We start from the raw sequence: 22,910 nt of genomic DNA on the forward strand, positions 1-22,910 counted from the left end.
TGTGTCAATGGCGCGCGCCATAACCACTTGACTACCGGCGTGCCAACTTTAAACTGTGTTTTGTGAACACCTGTGTTGACTCATTGTTACCTCTGTTTAACAGGTGTGTGACAGCGAGTGGCATCACCTTTCACTCAGCGTCCAGTTCCCCTCTGTGACCCTCTACGTGGACGGCGTAACCTTCGACCCGGCCCTCATCCATGACAATGGAGCCATCCCTAACCCCGTCCCCCGGCAGAGGATGTTCATCGGCGCCTGCTGGGGTATGACACTGATATATTCTCTGAGAATCCACAACTGACACACTTTTCATTCCTGCTTCATGATGGATTGTGACAGAAATGAATGCAGGCAGAGAGCGACAAATGCTGTTTTCTTTTTTTTCCAATTTTGCATAAATTCTATGAGCAGAAATTGTGCAGTTTGAATCCCTCCGTTGCTAAACTGTCATTTAAATTAAATCGCACATCACATACAAGAGCAGGCTGCCAACTCTGGCGTAAGCGCTGGCAACACACAAACCCTCACAAGACATTACACTCTGCCGAGACATTTTCCTCACTTGTGCCGTTCACTCTGTCATCTCACTCACTTATAATTTGGTTGATGCATTTTATCCTGGAGGGCTAATAATATAACTGACTTTATCAATTATTCAGGGCAGCAGAACAACATGAGGGCCAGACAGCTATCAGCCACTTACACCCGAACTGCTGCTTAAAATGGGAAACTCTGGCTGCCAATTAGCTGTGAAACACACTTCCACACATCTTCACGGCCTCACGTTCCACACAGAAAGCTTCTCCGCTGCCTGCTTGGCAACAGCTGCCGCCAGATAATGAGGAGATGGTGCATTTTTGAATATCATCAACGGCTTTTCTTTTTGCCTACGTTTTCTCACTCTAACTGCTCGTGTTCTTTGTTTTTTTTTTTTCATTCTTCCTGTCAGTCTCTGGCACCTTCACGCTTTCTCGCGCTTTCTTTTGTAGTATTTTTCTCAGTTGTTGTGTTTTTGTGTCTCTGCTTCCTGGTTTTTCCCTGCAGAGCCAGAAGAGAAGCAGAAGGAGATACTAAACAACACCATCCCAGAGGGTAAAGACTCAGGTGACCTCCTTGTTTTCACACTGTTTGTTGTCAGCATGAGGCTCCACAGTCTGTTCTCTATTATTTATGAGCCTATTATAATATAAATGTGCTGTTTCATAATGCTCTGTCTCTGCTGCTCTTTAGTGAAGTATGTGGGAGGGTACCACGGCCTGTTGTCGGGGGTAACAGTGCGTCCCGGCAGCGTAGAACCTCACAGTGTGGTCGAGTGTCTGTACGCCTGCAGGGAGGGGCTAGACTTTGGAGATCTGGAGACCCTGGGCTCTGGCATGAAGGTAAAAATACGAAGACGTAGACCTAGAAGTGTAGACTGAGGAACAATAGAGAAACACAAGGCTCAAAAAGCCCCATTTAATGGGAAACAAACACTGGTCTGAGAGACATTAAATAATAACAACCCCTTTTGTGTTCGTCTTTAACAATTAAAGCTCAAATGAGATTTTTTAATCTGGTTATGAAAGTAAGACAAGAAGATCCTTTATGACCCACATAAGCAAATGAGACAGTCAGGAGGAGGAGACTGGATTGTTTCTATTCAGTAGAGAGGCATACTATTGGATTTTTGCTTACATCTAATATTCCCATATTTTCAAACACATTTTAGTTGATACTGATACCGGTATATACACAACACCCTTTTATTGTAAAAAACACAAAGTGTTTACTGTGCAAAGAAAGACTGAGTCAAGCAGAGCGAAGAGAGGAGCGGGGAAGTAGACAGTCTGAAAATTGTTTTAGGTTTAGGGCTTCATTTAATGTGTGCCTTATGTATATTTTCCTGGTATTTAAGAAATATTTAAGATATGATTTATACAGCCAGTATATTGGCTCTAAATAACTGGAGAAATGTACATACCTGCTTATACCAATATTTAATATCTGCTGATACTGAAACAGTCTGCCTGCAGACTGTTCACCTCTGGGACACCTTAAATCTCAAAACAGAAATACAGGGTAAAACTTTTGAAGAAGTTTTAGTTTGCTTACAGGAAAAAAGCTCTTTCTCCAAGAAAACATTCAGATGCAGCAAGCTTAGCCCTGTTAGCTACGTAAGCTATTTAGATAATGAAGCTATGTAGCTAATGTAGCTTCATAGCTAGAGCTAAGCTTTCAAAGCAGCTACGCATCTACATTATCTTCATAGATAAGTTAGCTTCAGCTACATTTGCTAAAGGTCATGCTGCAAAAGCTAACCTAGCAATAGATAACAGAGCTATGAAGCTGAGCTAAGTAGCTAATGTAGCAAAAGTTAAGCTCACAAAGCAGCTATGTAAACTAAGTAGATTTGTTATGTACATAACTACATTATCTTAAGCTGCGAAAGCTCACATTGCTAATTAGCTACATTGGCTTATCTAGTAACATTCATTAGGTAGCTTGCCTAGCTATGTTAGCTAACAAAGCTAAAGTAAGCCACTGTATGTGAAACTACTTCTAAAACAGATCTATACAGAATTTAATCCCAGATTAGATCTCTGATCTTTCTTAGTCTGTAATGTTTGCAATGTGGTTATTACATGAAATTAACTGCCAGGCTTTTTTTCATAAATAGAATTGAATTTAAATAAACTAAACTGTTAATAAAATGTACTGGCAAATTACAGCACTTCCTTTTAGAGATAAATGATGTCTTAGAAGAACGGTCTGTGAGAGGGCCATCAGAGATGTATGGTCTGTAGCCAGACTCCTCTCACCAATACCAGTATCATGCTGATGATATCATCATCCCTGCTATTAACTATTTTTTAAAGTCTGTGAGTGTTGCTACAGGGCAGGTGTCAGACAGAGTGATTAATAGCAACTGTGCTACATTTTCCACTGCAAAGATTCTGAATGAGTGATCTGACAATTAAAATAAAGCCTGGAGATCAGTGTTAATTTTGACAGCTATTTTCAATTTAAGTCTTAGTCTTTTGATTACATGTCTTTAAGTTTTAGTCACATTTTAATAATTTCTAGACTTTTTAGTTTTAGTCTGGTTTTAGTTGACGAAAACGCAAAAACATTTTAGTCTAGTTTTAGTCCATAAAAAGTCCTCATATTTTAGTTTTACTTTTTGTCCAAGCATTTATTTCCTTGCCTTAAGTCGGTACCAAGGCATGGTAGTGTGTTCTATGCATTTCACCAAACCTGGGGTCCCTGCTTTCTACAGCTGAGAGGCAAAAGAGACACAGATGCACTGTTTTTTGACAGATTTACCCACAGTGTAAAGATATCATGGAGTTTGAACTATGTAAAAACTATGTTATATTTTAGTCTAGTTTTAGTCATCTTGACAAAAACTAAACTTACTTTGTGTCTGTTTTAGTCAACAAAGGTCTATTTTTGGCTAGTCTTAGTCTAGTTTGTGTCATGGAAAAAAATGGCTGTCGACCAATATTTTAAGTCATAGTTTTAATCTACAAAACTAACAGTGCAGGAGGTTTGCGTAGCTCTGTACCTACACAGGAGCCTCAAAAAGTCAAAGCAGCTTGACTGCAAGACCTATGATTGGTCCACTAAGTAGCATTGGCTGACTGATAGTCACTGAGTAATTTCTAGTGGTATATATTGTGTTTACTCTGAGATAAATGACTGAAGAAAAAAATAAGTCAAACTTGCAGGCATCTGAAAACATCAGAAGTACACATTTAATCTAATTGAAATTGCAAAATCAGGTTGTACAATTACATAGCCACTGTCGCTAGGGACTATTTCTGCATTTAGTAATAATTAAAAGGTTCACAAAAATGCCTGCAGAAAGGCCTCTAAGTTTCAATAGTGCCTCTATTGTACTTTGTCGAAATGTGTTGTTATTTTGAAAGCAGTACTGTGAAAACTTCAGGTTTTGTACGTACTATTTGTATGTTGTGAGTTAAGAAATTCATGCTTCAAAGCTTTCATTATCCTCTGCATTTTCTTTGATAACCAAGCAAGAGCGCTCATTTACATGTAATATCGTAATCGCAATTAAAAATTGCAGTATTGTCCAGTACAATCTCAAGCATACATTATTACATAATCATGCTGCACTAGTACATTTCTTCATCCCTGTAGCCTAGAGGCCAAACATACTCAAAAATTTGTGTTGTTCTCTGCCTCAGCTGATACCATCTCTTCCAATGTCACCCCTCTTTCTTCTTTGCAGTATTTATAGTATAATCAGCTGCTGCTGACTGTTTTTCAGCTCTAACTACAACAAAATAGGTTGGGTTTCCCTGGGTTCCTGTATTCAAATAATTAGACAGTAGGCAGAGTATGGCAGACATTGCAACTAACAATTATGTATACATAATAAGTACATTTCCTCTCTAGGTATATTCAAAATTACAATAAAATTAAGGTCAGTTTTATTTATAATCTCAGAACAAGTGTTTTTTTTTTCAGATCTTTGACTGATAATGTATTTTGCATAAACATGAAAAGTAAGGTTGAGTCATATTGATTTTTGTGTGATTCACAATTTAATCACCTTTTTCAATTTTTTTTACATTCAAACATGTTTAATTTTTTTTCCCAATGTTAAGTCGTGAGACTTGTCTCATGGCAAAGAGCAAAAAAATTAAATGATTATGACATAACATAAAATAAAGGTCAGATAAATGTAGATAACCATTATTTGATTAGTGCATTAAAGCAAAGTTTGAAAATCAAAATACATAGTACCAATATTTTTACACCCTTTTTTCCCATGTGCTGTGAGGTGATTTACTAATTAATATTTTTAATCGCTGTTGAGACTTTTACTTACTTTGCAGGAAAATGTGTGTTTTCATCTAGTCAATTTCAGGCACTGGCATCTAGCAAGGGAAAAGGAATTTATATAATCCCATCACAACAACAAATCCATATGGTGGATTTACCCTGACAACATATGATTCATGCTCTAACCATACTGACAATATACAACACATGGAGCAATTACAGTGTCACTATTAATATGTTTTTAAATGAACCTGGAGGGAAATAAACACTGATGGCACTTGTGGTTTCATCAAATGTACATGGAAAATCATCAGGAATCGTTAAATTATGGTATTTTTCCTATTTCAATCAGTAATCTTCCCATCTAGATCTGTCCTTAGAAAAGTTGTTCATGTGAAGCTACTCTTTTATAAACCTGTTTCCATAAAAGGGTCGTCCTCCATCTCCTTAATAAAAATCTGTCTACCTTACATAAAAAAATGCTTTCAGAAAGTATTCAGACCCCCTTCACTTTTTCAAATTTTCTTATGTGCAGCCTGATGCTGCATTCGTTTAAAAGAGCTGAGACCAGATTGTTGCATGGCTCAGATCTGGAGAAGGCTACAAAAAAATACAAGATTACCAAGACCACAGTGGCCTCCATAGTTCCCAAATAGAAGAAATTTGGCACAAGTAAGACTCTTCCAAGAGCTGGTTGCCTGGCCAAACTGAGCAACTGGGGGAGAAGGGCAAGGTGACCAAGACCCTGATGGTCACTGACTGAGTCAGAGATCTGGTGCTGGAGAGGCCAATACAAGCAGCTGCTCACTCTGATCTGGTGCTGCAAAATAATGCAAGTAAATTTGATTTAACTATGGTAAAAATATTGCCTTTATGATGCAACATTTGTTGCTTGGCTAGCCAGTTAAGGGGGCCCTGTGTAATATTCTTTCTGGGGGCCCAAAACCCCTAACTACGCCCCTGGCTCCAGAGATTCTGTGTGCAGGTGGGACAAAGTTCTAGACGGACAAACATCACTGTAGTCCTCCACTGATCTGGGCTTTATGGCAGAGTGACTCCTGGAAGCCTCTCCTCAGTGCAAAGCACATAAAAGCCTGCTTGGCTTTCATGTGGGTTTTTTTTGTAAACTTCAGTGAAGGGGGTCTGAATAATTTCTGAATGGAGCTTTCTGTTCAAGGATCTCCAGTTAAATTATCTGGAATGCAAGCAACATTTTCTGTACTCCTCTAACCTAGTTTATCAACTTTGGTTTTTCAAAACTCTGTTTATTTAAATCTCTTTCATTTCTTAATACTGACAGAAAACTAAAGCCACTTTCAAAGTTGATCTTTTGTTGACTTATAGATAAAGTACCCCTCATTAATCTATTATTCATTATCTCCTCAGAGAAAAAACACTCTATTTTTGGTGTAATCCTCTGAGCTCTCCATCTATGAGTTCAGATCTAACGCTTCATTATTCATTTAACCCACTTGGGCTTGAAGTTCCCAGTTTCAATCAGTTTAAATTTCAGTTTAACAGTAAACACATCAACACTTGGTACTTACTCCTAAGACATATACCCATACCTAGTCTGTGTAATAGGCAAATGATGTGTTGTGTTTTTAATGAAGAAACTTTTTGTATCTTGGGATGAATAGGGGGAAGTTCATTCATACATTGGTTTAACCTGTGGTCATATTTGCTTTCAGTGTTTTCATACTGCTAGATTATGGATTAGAGAGAATACTATGTCAACATTGTTGTCAAGGCCAAAAAGAAGGAAACATGACAAAGAAACCCTGCTTTTCATTGAGTGTGAGCATTTAAATCCTTTAAATGCAACCCTGACTTGTTGACATGTTGTAGGTGTGTTTCTTACCTCCTCTAGTGGTCGTTTGGTGTGTTTGGCACATTAATACATTTTTGTGTTTTGGACTCAGATTGAAATGGATGTAATTGTGTTCACTCAGGAATGAAGGTAGTGCTAATAATGCCTATGATTTTCCTGAGTTTCTGCAAAATTCAATGAAATAAATCTGCTCCAAAGTTCTTGTTTTATTTCAAGTTTATCCTCAGAAAACTTCTGAAGTACCAGATTTTGTCTTGTGTATCTGTTACATGATGCTTTCTTAAATAAATAGATTAAAACAGATTTTCAAGCTGCTTCTTTGATCTTGCACTGAGTAGTTTTAGCTATTTGAAGGCCCCAGGCAAAAAGCAATGTAGGACCCTTTTCCATTTTGCTTTAAGCAATCATAGTGAGTGAGTGAAGAAAAAGATTTCCTCTTAATTAATACAGCAAGAGGACTACATAACTACAGGACATACCCAAATGTGAGCAAACAGCCTCTTACCTTTAAAATATGTAGCAAAACGACTCAAAGTCTTCACATCTCGGTAGTCTATGTGTCCAGACAAGGAGTAACGTTGAAGCAAACAAGTGTAAAATCAGTTATTCTGTCACAATTTTATGCTGTTTTACTAAAGTAATCCACTGTTTTATCAGCTGATGTGTCTTTATGGTTCTGCCATGTTATAATTTCCCTCATATTAAGGCATAGTGGGAATTTATAGGGACTTGATCTCAGTAAAGGTTTCTTTTTTGGACCATCAAACTATTTTAATGCTACTTTATGCACACTGGACACCTTATTTATGTTCTTGATGCACATCTTAATCATTAAAATGATTAAATTGATGCATACCTTTGCATATGCACCAAAGACGAGGCACTAATCATTTCCCTACCTTGTTCTAATGATAAAACTGCCTATGGTCTTGCAGGTTCATGTTAACCCCAGTCAGTCAGTGTTGGTGCTGGAAGGAGACGACATTGAGAGTTTTAACCGAGCCGTGCAGCAGGTCACCTACAGGAACTCTCTACGCTTTGCGACCCCTGGAGTAAGACCTCTCAAACTGACCACCTCACTCAGGTAATAACATACTCATAATACATAGTACAACCTCACCTCCATTTCTGGTAAATGTCAGTGGTGATGCCGATGAAAATCAGTCACGGAGGAGACGGAGAGACTGATTTAGTCCAACACCTGCAGACTAAAGAGACCAGAGTACACTGTTGTAGGAGGCATTAAAATGCTTCCCACTAAATAAAAAGTAGTAAAGAAATACAACTCTGCAAATATCCCTTTCCTGGGTTAACGTATAAGGTTGAAAATTTTGTCTTTGTCTTTGAACATTTGTCTAGGAAACTTCCCATGCAAAGCTTTTGAGAAGGGCAGGTCTTAAAAGAAAAAATCCCAAAAGGAGATTGGATGAACGTTCTGTCTGTCACATTAATTACGGGCCAATCACAGTGAGAAGACAAAATGATGTAGTAGACATCGAGGCTCTGGTACTACACTCAGGCTAACGCTGCCGTGTAAACCACATAATTTCTTGGTGATTAAAATTCATGGCAAAGCTTATCAGGAGGTGTGCATAACCATCTTCTCTGCCAAGAAAACCTTTAGTGTTGCTCTTTGCTCTTGTTTTGATAAAGAAATTAAACTGCCTATACTACAGCTATGGCAAAACCCCCAAAAATAATCTTAAAAGATAAGAGGTACTGCCTTATTCAACAGGTGGCACTAAAGTTGATTTATCCCCAAAATTTCTTACAAGAGATTTTAAGCTTTTAAAATTAATGAACTCATTGGACAATATATCCTTTGTGCTTTTTCATTTAAATAATTACTGATGCATCCAAACATTATTTTCCAGGGGCGCTGGAAGTAGTTGTCATCTCCGAGCACCTTATTTACAGAGGTTGTAGTCCTTGAAGCAGGTGTTCGCATTTGGATCTGGTCTGCGGCTCCTTTCCTGCATTGTGTTCCCTACTCTGTTCCCGTCTGTAGGTCATTTTGAATCGGCCCACACAGAAAGGATAAAAACTTATTTATTTAATCTCATTTAATTGACTATCAGAATCTGAAGGATGTTTTATTTTGAAAAATGAATGGATTCTTTTCTGGTATGTCATCCATCTGACCTTTAGCACATGTTAAGGTGCTTGTCTCAGTCATATGCTACCCAAAATTAAGCCCACAAGCCAGCTAAAATGAGTTAAATGAAAAGTCATTGGAGAGCTTCTTTGCAAAGAGAAAAAGGCTCAATGAGGAGACAGAAGTAGAGCCTATGACTGCCAGGAAAAAAGAGAGCTGCATTTAAAAGACAGTACCAGGAGACCTCCTTAAGATGCAGGTTTATTGTGACAGGAAATTCTCACGCACTCACTGATTAAGCATTATTGTGAGTTGTATTTTTTCTGCACTTTGTTTAGATACTGTTCATAACATTTTATATCTATTCGTATTTATCCCAACACACTGACAGTTGATCCATGAAAATTTTGTCTCATGAAACCTGTCCGTTGCGCAAATAAGGTTAGGGGCCGCTGTATCCAAAGTATAAAGAGGCAAAAAATGAATTAAAAAATATTTTTCTTATGGAAAAATCTAGACATTATTCCCTTGTTTGATCACTGCTTACTTAAAAAAATCACAATTATCAGAATTAAAAATACTTTATTAATCTCAGGAAAAATTTGGTTATGATAGTTGGTCTTAAAGAAAGTGTTGCTATTAGAAATCTAGCAGAGCATAAGGAATCAGGCTATGGTCCAACTTTACCGGAAGGGAGAGGGGTGAAGAGCTCTATGCCTCCTCTGTATGTCTCCCCTCTGGTTGTGTAGCTCACCTGCTGACTGAAGATTGGTGATGTTTGTTATGTAGAGTGAAGTGAAGCCTTGAACAAACACATTGTTCAAACTTTATATCTAATAAACAAGCGGGTTCAAGCGTGGTACTGTAATGGATTAAACTTTTGCATTGAGACAGTTTGTGAAGCTTTATCCTTGCTGGATATTCCACAGTCAACTGTAAAGGATTTTTAAGCATACTTTGGTCCTTCCAGTGTAAATTTAATAATAAAAAAATTGTCATTAGAGAGACAGTGGAGTAAAAGTGAAATATTGAAAGAAAACAAATGATCGTGTTACCCATATCTGGGATGTATTTGTCTATTGTTCTAGAGCAAAGGTAGTTTGTTACTTTATGCCACTGACAGAATTTAAAGCAAGTACAACCCAAATCATGAAATCAGAAAGATGCAGAAAAGCAGTGAAAGATGAGGAAAGTTTAAGTAAAGTGAGAAAATAAACTCACAGGACACCTCTGAACGCTACAGTCTCTAACAGCTTAGTGAGTATCTGAGATTTTAAGAATAAAAGGAAGTGTCGATCTGTGGACTCTGCAGCTGCTTTGACATTGAACTCATCAAACATGGACCTTGCCTTTGCTCTGATAAGAACTAGCAAGCATGAAAGGAACGATAATATAGAGTATGTCACAGAGAGATAAGAAGGAATATCTTATCTCTTTGTTCACCTCACCTGAAAGTAACTTGCTTTGATGGTGTGAACTGCAGGAGCTGAATTCTGTCTACTCCTGATGTTTTGTAAGAATATCTTCTGTTTGTTGCATTTTCCTCTTTTATTTAGTGAAACCCTCTCCTATCTGTTAATGTGCTCTTGTTTCTACTTCCCAAAATATTCATGTGACAAAGATGTTTGATTTTGCAGCCTTTTAACATGTTTTGCTTCTAAATGATCCGTAAATCCTGAATGCATCCTGCTGAACCACCTGGCTGTGAAAATAAAAAGCACACCAGCTCTGTTTGCGGGTCAGTGCTCAGCCATACTTAACAAGTGCGAGCTGGCTCTAGTTTTAGCAGTCACTTTAAGCTGATCAATTATTAATTCACCTTGCAGTTCAGCACATACACCATGTGCTATAATGTGTATTTATTCTAAAACTAGCCGCCTGCCGACAAATCAGATCTCATCAAACTGTCAGGCTGTGCAAATCTTCTTATTACTGTCTTTTGGGACTGTTGTTTTTTCCCCTCCATGTTTATGAGATTAAACTGATTTCTAGGCCATAAAAAAAATCAGTGCTGGAGTTTTTTTTTTTTTTTTTTGCCGTTTCTAAGACTGCGATGATTCAAGGTCATTGAGAGATTTTTCTCTTACTTGGTTTCTGCTCAAGTGTACCAGAGTTTTTTCCTTCCTCAGGCGTATTTTATTGCGTGTGTGAAGATTAGACTGATTTGAGGCCAGGAGTTTCCCAGATGGCTGAACAGCAGGCCCTTCTGGAGAGGCCGATACAAGCAGCTGCTCACTCTGATAGTTGAAAAAGTAACACACACTCTCTCTCTGCTTAATCCCCCCTCAAATATGATGCTAAATTATAGTGCAGAGGATTAAATACATGTAAGCAGCCTGTCAAAAATCTGATTTTCTGGCAGTAAAATGAAACCTGTTTCAGCAGCGTCTGTTTGTATGACATTTGCATTTTACAGTGACACAACGTCTAATGCTAACCCAATCATGGAAAATTTGGGGAACTCAACAGTGAACATGTTGTAAATGTTGTTTTTGACTTTTCCGTTCATTATGATCTTGCAGACTCTCACCAATACTCTATCAAAATGGGATTTTTAGAGTCTACAAACATGCTGATGGGGATTTTAGTTGAAGTTGTCAACATGAAGCTAACATGCTACCAATAATGATGATGTTCGGCATATGTTCTTTTTAAATTGCTTACACATAACGCGGAGCAGACTATCATTTAAAACTATCAGCATTTAACATATAGTAAAACAAATAGTCTAAAAAGGAATAGTTTAAAAATGTAGGGAACAATTCAAGTACACCATTGCCCAGCTTTAAGACAAGAGGGTCCAACTCCTGTATGTGATCATTTAAGGCAGTGGTTCTCAAATGGTGGGTCAGGACCCAAAAGTGGGTCACAAAGCTGTTTCCAGTGGGTCGCGACCAGTGTCAGAGAAAAGAAATGGTGACGAAGTATCTGAGAAGTACTGCAGTCCTTAGTGGATATGCATCCATACATGCTATTTTACTGTATTTCATCATGATAATGGGTAAATGTGAATGTTTTCTCAATATTATAAGTAATTTGTCTCCTGTTCTTGCAAAAAACAACTTTGCTTCTCCGATGATAATGAGACAATTTTTCAATTCTTTTTAAATTAAGCAAAAACATGAATTCATAGAGAAATGGGTTGTAAAACATGCTTTTATGTCTCTTTTTGCAGTCCTATATTTTGTTCTATTCAATATTCAAACTGCTCAATTATTAATTAAATAATCAAGTGGTTTTTTTTGTTTGATTGTTTTTGATTTTGGGTCCCGATTTGTCAATGAAGAAACTGGTGGGTCCCGAGGCTAGACCAGTTTAGAACTACTGAATTAAGGGATATTTTGGTATCTTTGAAGCTGGTTTGTATTAGGTTATTGGTGGTAGAAGTGCCATTAGCCTCCAGAGATTTTAGTAAGCACTGCCCTTTCAAACAGGATGCACTTGGAGAAGCTAGGTTATACAGCATAGCAGATGGGTAGAGATGGGTTTAATGTCAAAATGGGCCAAAAACAATACTGGCTAAATTGTGTACTGAAAATTTTGTAAGCATTTTATTTGTCACCTAAAAATCCTCAGTGTTTGGGACTATTTTGCCATATAAACTTTGGCTACTGGATACGTACTCTTCGAGGCTTCATCAGAGGAAACAACAAGTAACTGATCTAAAACTAGTTATTTCAGCTCAGTTTTCCACTTTAAAAGCTCACACAATGTTTTCATAAATTAAACATATACCAATCATGTCTGGTGTTTCTGGTATTAGAAGAATACAGCCACAGCCATACATTTCAATGGATGACAAATTTCTTTTTCTATTATTCAACCATCCAGTAAAGTCATAGGTGTTTAAAAGTAAATTCATAAAGTGCTCACAAGAAAGATTTCACAAGAAAAATGGTATCTTCTATTTCCTGTATCATCATTGTAATATGTCTATTAGTTATTGAGATGTTTTAGTATGGGTTTACCTACAGACTGACATTGCCTACCCTAGAGGAAAGTCACATAACTAGTGTTGCAAAAAAAAAAAAAAAAATCTCTTTCGTAACACACATCTTTCCCCTCTACCAGATGTTTTAACGAGGAGAGCTGCCTTTCCCTGAAGCAGCTGGAGGGGTACCTGGTGGTTCTCCAGCCTGATGCCCCTCAGATCTCACTGTCTGGCGTCGGTCCTCATCTGGCTCGTCCTGCTCCCGAGTTTGAAGGTCCCCGTGGTGTCCCTCTTTTCCCTGAGCTCAGGATCGTCTGCTCTCTGTCACATGCTGTCAACACAGCTGCACAGGGGATGGAGGGAGGAGGTGGGTCACACAAAAAGGAACGCCAGCACCTCATTTCTGTGCAGTCATTCAGTTTGATCTTTGAGATTTATTTTTTCCCTTTCTGTATCTGTATTGAAATTAAAGAGAGTTAAAGTTGATATAATGGTTGACATATTTCCTTGCTGTTAGCTCTGATGTCTGATGCTGTGGCTCACACTTTGGATGGCTGTGAGGTCCAGCCGCTGGGAGAGGAGCTAAATCCAGAGAGAGAGGAGCTACTGGTGGACATGGATGTTGTACGCGAGAGGGGACTGGAAATCATCAATACTACTGCTTACATTGCCATCACAGGTAATGTGCATTAAGACACTCTGTTTAGACTTAAAGCTGCCACAAAAAAAACTATATGCCCCATATAAGAGGCTGTGGTTGATGGAGTGTGAATTTGAATGTTGATTATGCCACAGCAGATTGTGGAAGACGACACCATTTTCAATGCTCCAAATGCTGCCTTCATACTTCATCCAGCCAACCAGTCAAACCTCCACGGCCCAACATAATTCAAGATTGATCGTACACTTTTTTCCTTTTATTTGTAATCATTCTGACATTCCCACTATGAATTGGCATACAGGATGCAATTACAGACTACTTAAAAGTATTCACCCCCTTGGATGTTTTACCCTTTTATTTATAATCTGTTTCATTATTGTATCTGTTTTTAAGACCTATTGTATCTTTCTACATGGTTAAATTTGTGTGACTTAATGAAAAGGAATGGGACTTACATTTTGGAAAGGAGTATTTTTAGGGTTGCATCAGGAATGTTGGGATTTACCAGGGCTCATTCAGATTATAGGAAAAATGAAAGCACCTGACATATTCTTATATCAGCAGGAAAATTCTATCAATATTGGAAAAAACAAGCTTTTTCAAAGTCTAGAAGGTGTTGTAGCCATGTTAGTCTCTGTTTCCTACTGCAAAAGAAACGTTTGCTGTGGCTTAAAATCTTGTTAAAAAATAATGTCATTAATCCCTTACAGCCATGCCCAGCTGTCAGTACGAGGCTGCAGACTTTTTCTCTCCTCCATTTCCTCTTCACAGTTTTTCTCTCTGTAATTGACTCCCTTTTATTGTTTTTTCTTTCCTCTCGTTTTCCAGGAGCTGAGTCCATCTCTGTGTACGAAGATGTCCTTCGCTCTGTCCGGTACCGATTGGCCAAAGGCTCAGCCCGCTTTGAAAGGCGTTTCCGTCTGTCTTGCTCTGAGATGAATGGCAGATACACCAGCAATGAGCTGACTCTGGAGGTGAGCATGAACATAATTCACAGAAGACCTTTCAAACTGACATAAAGATGGTAATATCCCTTGGATTAGTGGTTCATAACTGGTCTATCCTCCGTACACTGCACCATCACCTGAATGAGAAATCACAACCTAGATTTCTGAAAAGTTTCAACCACTTAAATTCGTTTAAAAATAAAATGCTGAAGTTTGGACCTTAAGCCTGGCACAAACTAATATATTTTAAAGTCTTTTGGGGCATTTTGTCTTTATTTGATAGGATAGCCAAAGTGAGACAGGAAACGTGGGGAGAGAGAATGAGGAAAGTCATGTAACAAACATGCAGCAAGACCGGGAATTGATCAAACTTATGACCAGCGTGTTGAGAACTATAGCCTCAGTACATGGGCCCTTGCTCTCCCAGCTGAGCTAAAACAGCACCCAGGAAAATCCCTCTTAACACACTTCACACCACAGGAAAATCCGGCCAGATAATCTGTAGAGCCATCATATAATCAGACCTTTAAAGACTTTGGTTGGGAGGGGAATTGGGCTGAAAATCCACCCATTTATCTTATGGTGTGTAGCCTGCTTTGGATGGAATATACAGTACAGTATGTCAAAGTGAAAGGACAGAAGAGTTATGTTCGAATAGCACACTAGGACATGCATGCATACATTTTATTTTACTCTGTTTGGCTATTCGGAGAGATCTTGGGAAGTTACCCTATTATAATAGGAAAAAAACAGTTTTATTTTTCCCAAAAATGCTTACAAATAAGTCAAGATCTTGGAAGATTGTGACTCGGAGAGCGCAGACCTCCGCCATTAGCCCTATCTCCCAATTGTAAAGAATCCTTTAAAAAAATTCCTGGATCCAGACGGTGATCCGGATCACTCCCAAAATCTAATCAGTTCTTCCTTATGCCATTCCTGACATTTCCTGAAAATATCATCAAAATCCATCGATAATGTTTTGAGTTATATTGCTAACAAACTAACAAACAAACCCTCCCGATCACATGACCTCCTTGGCGGAGGTAACAACACAGATTCTGTCCTGGTCATGGGACAGTGGACCAGCTCTTTTCTGTTGCAGGACTTCTTGAGGGAGCATGTAGTTTGCTCATCCAGTCTGCATTTGTTTTGTGGACTTGGAGAAGGCTTATGACCATGTCCCATGAGGGTTAATGTGGAGGGTACTGCAGGAACAAAGGGTCCTGAGGCCACCGTGTCAAGCTATCAGATCCCTGTATAATCAAAGTGAGAGCTGTGGTTGCATCCAAGGCAAAAAGTCAGACACATTTCTGATGTGTGTTGGCCTCTGAAGGGGCTGCCCCTTATCTCCGATTCTGTATCTGCTGCTTTTCTCAGAAGATGTGGTTCTGTTGGCTTCCTCAGCCAGGGAGCTCCAGATTTCGCTGAGTTGGTTTGTAGCTTAATGCAAAACAGTCAGGATGAGGGTCAACACCTCCTAGGCATCTAAGGCCATAGTTCCTGCGAGAAAACGGTGGATTGCTCCCTCCAGGTTAGAGGGGTGTCTTTGCCTCAAATGAACGAGTTCAAGTATCTTGGGATCTTGTTCATGAGAAAGGGTAGAATGGGCTGCAAGATCCACAGGTGGATTGGTGCAGTACTGCAGACGTTGTACCTGAAAAGCTCACAGTCCTGTTCGTTCCAGCCCTCACCTGTGGTCATGAGCTCTGGGTAATGACCGAGAGAATGATATTGCTGGTTCAAGCAGCTGAAGTGAGATTCCTCAGGAGGGTATCTGGGCTCAGTCTTAGAGATAGATGAGCTCGACATCTGGTGGGAGCTCAAGGTAGAGCAACGGCTCCTTTGTCTCAAAAGGAGCCAGTTGAAGTGATTTGAGCATCTGATCAGGATACTTGCTGGTCGCCACCCTGTGAAGGTCCTCCGGGCGTGTCAGACTGTAAGCAGACCCCGGGGCAGACCTAGGAATGCTGGAGGGATTATATGTGTCATCTGGCCTGGGAATCCCCCAGGAGGAGCTGGAAAATGAAGTGTGAGGGAGGACCTGCTTAGTCCTTTGCCACCATGACCTCACCCATGCAAAGTTCGAGACCAACCCACCAGTTGAGAACCACTGCCTTAGATTGTTATAAATTTGTATCCTTCCTACATTTTTGCTCTTCTATCATTCCTTCAGGTGAACTTCCTCCACTCTCTGGACAGCCTGTACCACCCCTCCCACCTGCTGGCCTCCCAGCAGCAGTTCCTCCATCCGTCCCACCACGCTGGAGAGCTGAGTGGACATACACTACCCAACCCACACCGCAACTCAGGTAACAGCATATCCCTTTTGAGAGCTTTTCCTGTCTGCTTAATTTCCTGCTATGTTAAGTTCAAACTGTATGATTAATCATCACCTTTCCAGAACAAATGTCTCCAGATACCTCTTGTTGAAAGACAAAGCAAACAAAATGCAGTATCAGGGGAGTATCAGGGGAGAGGAGTCCGTGTAACCTACTGGTCTCAACTACAGCGTATGATCACATTGTCTTTTCCTTTTGTTTGCTGTCTCTCTCTAAACAAGGGCAATGTCAACACAAATTTAAAGTAAAAAGGGGATTTGGATCAAACAATAAATAAAGAAAGCAATCAAGTACGACAATATGTCTACAGCTGTTTATGAAATGTTGACATCAGTGTGAGGCCTTGATGGTGCTGATTTTCCATGAGATCTTCTTTTGAGTGAGTGAGAGAAGATTAGTGTGTTCACATGGCTGATGTAACAGAGTCTGAGTTGGTAGTGTCACCCTTTTAACACCCTAATGTATGAGGCAATAGTGGCAGCCTAGACGAAGGAACACACTCCATATTTTTGCCTTGATTGCTAATATGCAAAAACACATTTAAATTTCATGAAAAGATGTAAAAATGTATATTCAGGAAGATTTTGGAGAGTCATTTGAGGCCAGATAGAGAGAAGTTTCTAACATCCCAACAGCCAACGTTAACTAGAGAGCAGCAAAACTTAAATGCAGGAAGGTGTCTGAACACACAGAGCTCCAAAATTAACACAAAAACAGTGTAGGCAACAATGTACGTGGCAGAGAATGTAAACAATATTAATGAAATGGTCTGCTGTTCGTTTGTGGGACATGAAATATAAAGTATGAACTGTGTTGCCCATACAGTCAAATATTACATATGCTCTATGAGACATTTTTCTTTAAGCACATGGTTTTCTTGGTAAAGTGTGCAATTTTTTTTAGACTTGGATTCCCAGAGTGGAACAGATTTATGAGCAGATGTTCCTCAACTCATAGGCATTCGGTATTTGGGTCAGCATATGTTTAAACTTCACATATAGAAAAAAAAGAGACTCTTTGAGTTTTCTTTATGAAACAGCGGAGAACTTCATTGTAGAAAGTTAATTATTTTAAATGAACTCGATGTTAAAATATATATTAAGTAAATTCTGCTGCCAGGAGGTCATTTTGTTGCTGGAAAATAAATCTTCTCCCAAACTGCATTTCTCTTGCAGACTGGATAAGATTGTCCTCCAGGATTTTCCTACATTTTGCTGCATTCATTTCCCCCTTAACCTTTTCAAGCCTTCCAGCACTGGCTGCCAAGAAGCATAGATAGATAGCTAGATAGAGAGTAGTTTATTGTCATTGCATTGTAAAAACACAATGAAATTACATTTGGCAGTCTCCTCTGTAGCAGCAAACACAGTCATCCAAATGGTGGTTAGAAATCCGCAGCCTCATGTCGTCCATCCTGCTGGCGAGGGAGCAGGCACCTGCAAGAAAGAAGCTCGGTATGACAGGTTTGTGTGGGGCCGCTCTTAGCCTAGCCTGCAACCCGGCTTGTTTGCCCCTGCCCACTGGCTGTAAGTGTGTGCTGCTCCGCGTCCTTCTCCTTTCAGTCTCCAAGTCTTCGTCGGGAAAGATGTAAACTCCGTGGGCATGCTGTCAGTTCTGGTGTAAGTGTAGGGCTTTGTTTTGCTGCTAGTGATGGAGCGCCGGGCTGCTGTGTTTGTACGCGCCGCCCCATGATATCTCAATAGGTAGCATTCAGACAGGTAGTCTCCTGTTTATCAGGCAGTGTTCCATGGTAGTTACTGGTAGTCTCAAAGATGTCCTGGACCATCCATCTTCTTTGCTTCCATAAGTTTCAACATATGTTGTCAACTTAATTGTGAAAAACACTACAGGTCCAGGATATAACTCAAGAGTGCATCTTTCTTGCTGCCAACTGCTCTGGTTACCTGGCAACAGTTTGCCTCAAGTCAACTGGGGATGCACAAGCATCGCCAAAGCATGATGCTGCTACCTCTGTGCTTTACAGTGGGGATGGTGTGTTTGTGGTGATATGCAGTATTTGGTGTCTGCCAGACATAGCATCTTGTCTGATGGCCAAAAATCGTCATTTTGGTCTCATCAGACCAAAGAACTTTCTTCCACTTGATCATGGAGTCTCCCATATTTAGTCAAGATTTACTTTGAGTTTTCTCCAACAGTGACTCTTTTAAGAACCCAGGCAACAGATGTTGTATACAGAGTCTCTCCAATCTCAGGTGCTGAAGCATGTACCTCCTTCAGAGTAGTCATAGGTGTCTTGGTGGCTTCTCTCCCTAGTCTGCTTCTTGCACGGCAACTCAGTTTGTGAGGATGGCCTAATCTAGGCAGATTTACACGTCCTGTATTCCTTCAACTTCTTGTTGATGGATTAAACTAAAGTGAAGGGATGTTCAGTGCCTTGGATTTTTTTTTGTATCCATCTCCTAACTTCTACTTTTCCATAATCTTTTCTCTGAGTTATTTGGAGTGTTCTTTTGTCTTCATGGTGTAATGGTAGCCAGGGATACTGATTAAAGCAGTGATAGGACATTCCAAACACAGGTGTATTTATACTACAGTCACTTGAGACACATTCGCTGCACCCAGGTAATCCCCATTTCACTACTACTAGCACCACTTGGCTGGACTTCTGTTAAATTAAGTCAGTCATTTTAAAGGGGGTGAATATTTATGCAGTCACTTATTTTACCTTGCATAAGTTTATTTAATTGACACTAATTTGTAGAAATCTGTTTCCCTTTGACATTAAAGAGTTTTTTTGTAATAAAAAGCCAAAATATATTGACCTTAACCAATTTATAAAATCAGTAAAAAGGGTGAATATCCAAGAGGGTGAATACTTTTTATAGACCGTGGTATTTGTGATGAAAGAACATGTTAGTGCAGCTGGATTATGCAGCTGTAGGACACAAATGGAGCTTTATGGCACTGATAAATAAGCCTTATTACTAGTATCAGTTCATTCTTGTTCTTGGTGTTACAGAGATGGGAATCAATAAAAAAAATAAGGAAGATTACTATCAGGTTTTCTTCCTTGGCATCTGTATCATTTTCCAACATGCTGTAATCAGTGTTTTATTTTCCTCACAGTGGTCCCCGGAGCAGCCACAGTCATCATAATGGTGTGTGTGGGTTTCCTGGTTGTCATGGTAATCCTCGGAGTGTTTCGAATCCGTTCCATCCACCGCCGTGGAGAAGGTTCCAGGGGAGGGGCTAAGGAGGGTAGCAACCAGTGGGACGACTCTGCCCTCACTATCATTGTCAACCCCATGGAGGTAAAGAGAAAAAAAGTCAGGTTGTTTTTGTCAGATGATGAAGACTTAACATGACCTTGCCTCTTAATCTCCTGTTTCCTCCCACTTACAGTCTTATGAATCTCGCATGGGCATCTCTGCCGACACAGAGGGGGAAGGGGAGGAGGACGAGGAGGTAGCAGAGTCACCCGATGATGCCAGTGACGACCAGCGAATCATCATCAAGAAGGAGGGGAGGGACGGAAATGCCCGCCGCTATTGAGCCACCAGTTCTCATGGAAACCACTAACGGGCTCACCAGTCACACACTCCCAACACGTTTATTATCTACGACTGCTGACACCACTAGTATAAGGAATGTATGCTTACAAACACTACGCACAACACAGTCACTGTAATACTCTCAACACTCAGCGCCATATGTGACCTATAGCCAACAAAGGGCCAGTCGTTCTCCACCTAAATGTTCTATGGCACAATGTAAACAGTTAATGTAATTTAACTGCCTGAGCAAACCCCACCAAATTTATATGTGGTGCACCAGTTCTGAATCACGAGATGGTAATGTGTCTGTATAGTGTATTACTGGTTGAATGAGACTGCTTTTGTTTAAAAAAGAAAAAAAGATTGTATTTTATCTTTTGTTATGGAACACAGAATGAAATCTATACAAAAAGAAAGCTGGAAAACATGCAAACAAGATACAAAGCCTTGATTCTGACGTTACTCTGCACTCCTCTATAAGACTCGAGAAGTCTGTGCACAAGCTCCTAGCATCCCCTCTCTACACATTCCTCTAAAACCGCAGAGCAAAAACAGCAAGGTCAGAAAATATCTCATAAAAACCTTTTAAAAAACACTATGCTTGCAGGTATTTTTAATTTATTGTGACTTATTTAGTGCTTCAGCTCCTGACTATGTTTTATGCAGGGCTGGTGATAAGCTGACAAAATTCAAGGACTATCAACCACACACCTCATCCTTCGCACACACTCTGCAATACTGCATCAATACAAAACAAAAGGCCTGTAAGTACTGAGTCCATGCTTTTAGGGGTTCGGGTTGGAATCTCTGAAAAGTTTCAGCTTGTGCCGCTAAACAACAACAACAACAACAAAAAAACCATTGATAAACCCGGTGCAACCTCACCTTCAACCCACCCCTCACAGTGACCACAGGAATGTCTCCAAATGACTCTCACTGCACTCTCTCACTCACTGCACTCCTCGCTCTTACAATAACTGCAAGACGTCACATGCAAAAAAAACACAGACACACAACACACTTACTTCATGATGCTACTACCCCTGCTGTTTCCAGAATGTCCGCTCAGCTTGGGCAGTTTTGATTGTATTGATTGTAATGAATTTTTCTGTACATACAGTGATGAATATTATGATATTATTGTTATTACTATTATTATTGCAGCCACACTTTGAGAGGGAGCAGATTATGATTTACTTTCCCCCCGCTCCATCACCTTTACAGCATCAGAAAACAGTATACATATAATTAAAGATAATAATAGTAGTAGTGATAAGGATGATAATCCCTGGCTTGATGAGTGTCTCTTAATTTGTGTGTAATATTGTTGTAATTTAAGAACTTGTCAATATCTGACTCACAGAAAAATGGAGGGCCCATTGTTGTTATACTTAAGACATGTCTCACTCATTTCACATTTCTCGGTTTTTCACTTTTCCGAAATCACATTTTTTTTTGTCTTTTTTCACTTCATACAGTTTGTTTGGTTCAATGAATGTACAACTGTGTGCTTCTCCTCACCTAACCCACCCACTCCACCCCCCGCCTTTCCCTCCACCTCTCCCTCTGTGTCTCTTGCTGTCTGTCTGTGTAGCCTATCAATGTGCAGTGCTAAACCTGTCAGTAAATAAAGCCTGTCGTTTTTGACTGTGATGTTAAGAAGGAATAAAACATTGCATTGATTAATAACTTATATTATTACTATGTTACTATCGGAATATTACCTGTAATTATTGATACGATGATGACATGGATTATGCTGACTAATTGTTATTGAGAACTGTCAGAAAACATTACAAAATTCATAATAAAAACACTATATGACGTCTATGACAGATTTCTTTTTACAGTCCTCACTTGAGTATTCATTTATTATTGTAATAGTCACTTTTATGTTGAAGTGTACATGATGTTGATATTTTCCTGTGATTAGACCTATAAAAACACAGTCATAGCCTATACCAGCAAAGACTATAATAGACTATATCTTATGAGAAAGTACCATATGTAAAGACAAAAATCAAGCACCTGGTCATGCAGTCTCCATTTGCAAACATTTCTGAAACAAAATAGGTTATTCTGAAGAGATTTCAAGCATGGCACTGTAATAGTATGCCACCTTTATAATAAGACAGTTTCCTTGCTGGGTATTCCACAGTCAACTGAAAGTGATATTAAAAAGTTGAAGCATTTAGGAACAACAGCAACTCTGCCACAAAGCAGAAGACCACATAAAATCCAGAGCGAGGTCAACAAAACTAAGGTACATGGCGTGTTAAAGTCACCAACATTGCTGACACCGACACTGGACTGTGGAGCAGTGTTCAGTGGAGTGACACATCATGCTTCTCTCTGTTTAGCAGTCAGAGGGGCAGGGATGGGCAATCTTAATGCTTCAGAATACCAAGACATTTTGGACAATACTGTTTCCAACTTTGTGGCAACAGTTTGGGGAAGGGCCTTTTCTATTCCAACTTGACTGTGCCTCTGTGCAAAAAGCAAGGACTATAAAGACATAATTTGATGAGCATAGTGTAAAAGAACTTGACTGCCCTAACTGGACACCTTTGGGATGAACTAGAACAGAGATGAGAGCTAGGGCTTTTCATCCAATATCAGTGTCTGACTTCATAAATGCTCTACAGAATGAGCAGGTACAAATTCACACAGAAACACTTCAAAATCTTGTGGAAAGCTTTCCAAGTACAGTAGAAGCTGCTATAGCTGCAAAACGTGGGCCAACGCCATATCAAAATATGTGTATTATTTACAATGTCATGAAAATCCCTGTTGGTGTAATAGT

The 22,910-nt window shown here is 39.5% G+C and overlaps 1 protein-coding gene across 2 annotated transcripts in view; it reads left to right on the plus strand.

The window, feature by feature from the left end:
* Positions 1-21,937, plus strand: part of clstn3 (calsyntenin 3) — a 45,837-nt gene extending 23,900 nt beyond the window's left edge. The window contains exons 10-19 of one of the 2 annotated variants that reach the window (XM_041793452.1): positions 104-263; positions 1,045-1,104; positions 1,231-1,379; positions 7,555-7,703; positions 12,786-13,012; positions 13,163-13,324; positions 14,135-14,280; positions 16,427-16,562; positions 19,680-19,864; positions 19,956-21,937. In XM_041793452.1, the coding sequence (XP_041649386.1) occupies positions 104-263; positions 1,045-1,104; positions 1,231-1,379; positions 7,555-7,703; positions 12,786-13,012; positions 13,163-13,324; positions 14,135-14,280; positions 16,427-16,562; positions 19,680-19,864; positions 19,956-20,105 (1,524 nt within the window). In that variant the 3' untranslated portion in view covers positions 20,106-21,937. The remainder of the gene's footprint in view (positions 1-103; positions 264-1,044; positions 1,105-1,230; positions 1,380-7,554; positions 7,704-12,785; positions 13,013-13,162; positions 13,325-14,134; positions 14,281-16,426; positions 16,563-19,679; positions 19,865-19,955) is intronic. The other variant, XM_041793453.1, reaches the window with a different exon arrangement.
* The last annotated feature ends 973 nt before the right edge of the window (positions 21,938-22,910 follow it).

The sequence above is a fragment of the Cheilinus undulatus genome, linkage group 8 (assembly GCF_018320785.1).
Source record: "Cheilinus undulatus linkage group 8, ASM1832078v1, whole genome shotgun sequence".
Classification (NCBI taxonomy): Eukaryota; Metazoa; Chordata; class Actinopteri; order Labriformes; family Labridae; genus Cheilinus; species Cheilinus undulatus.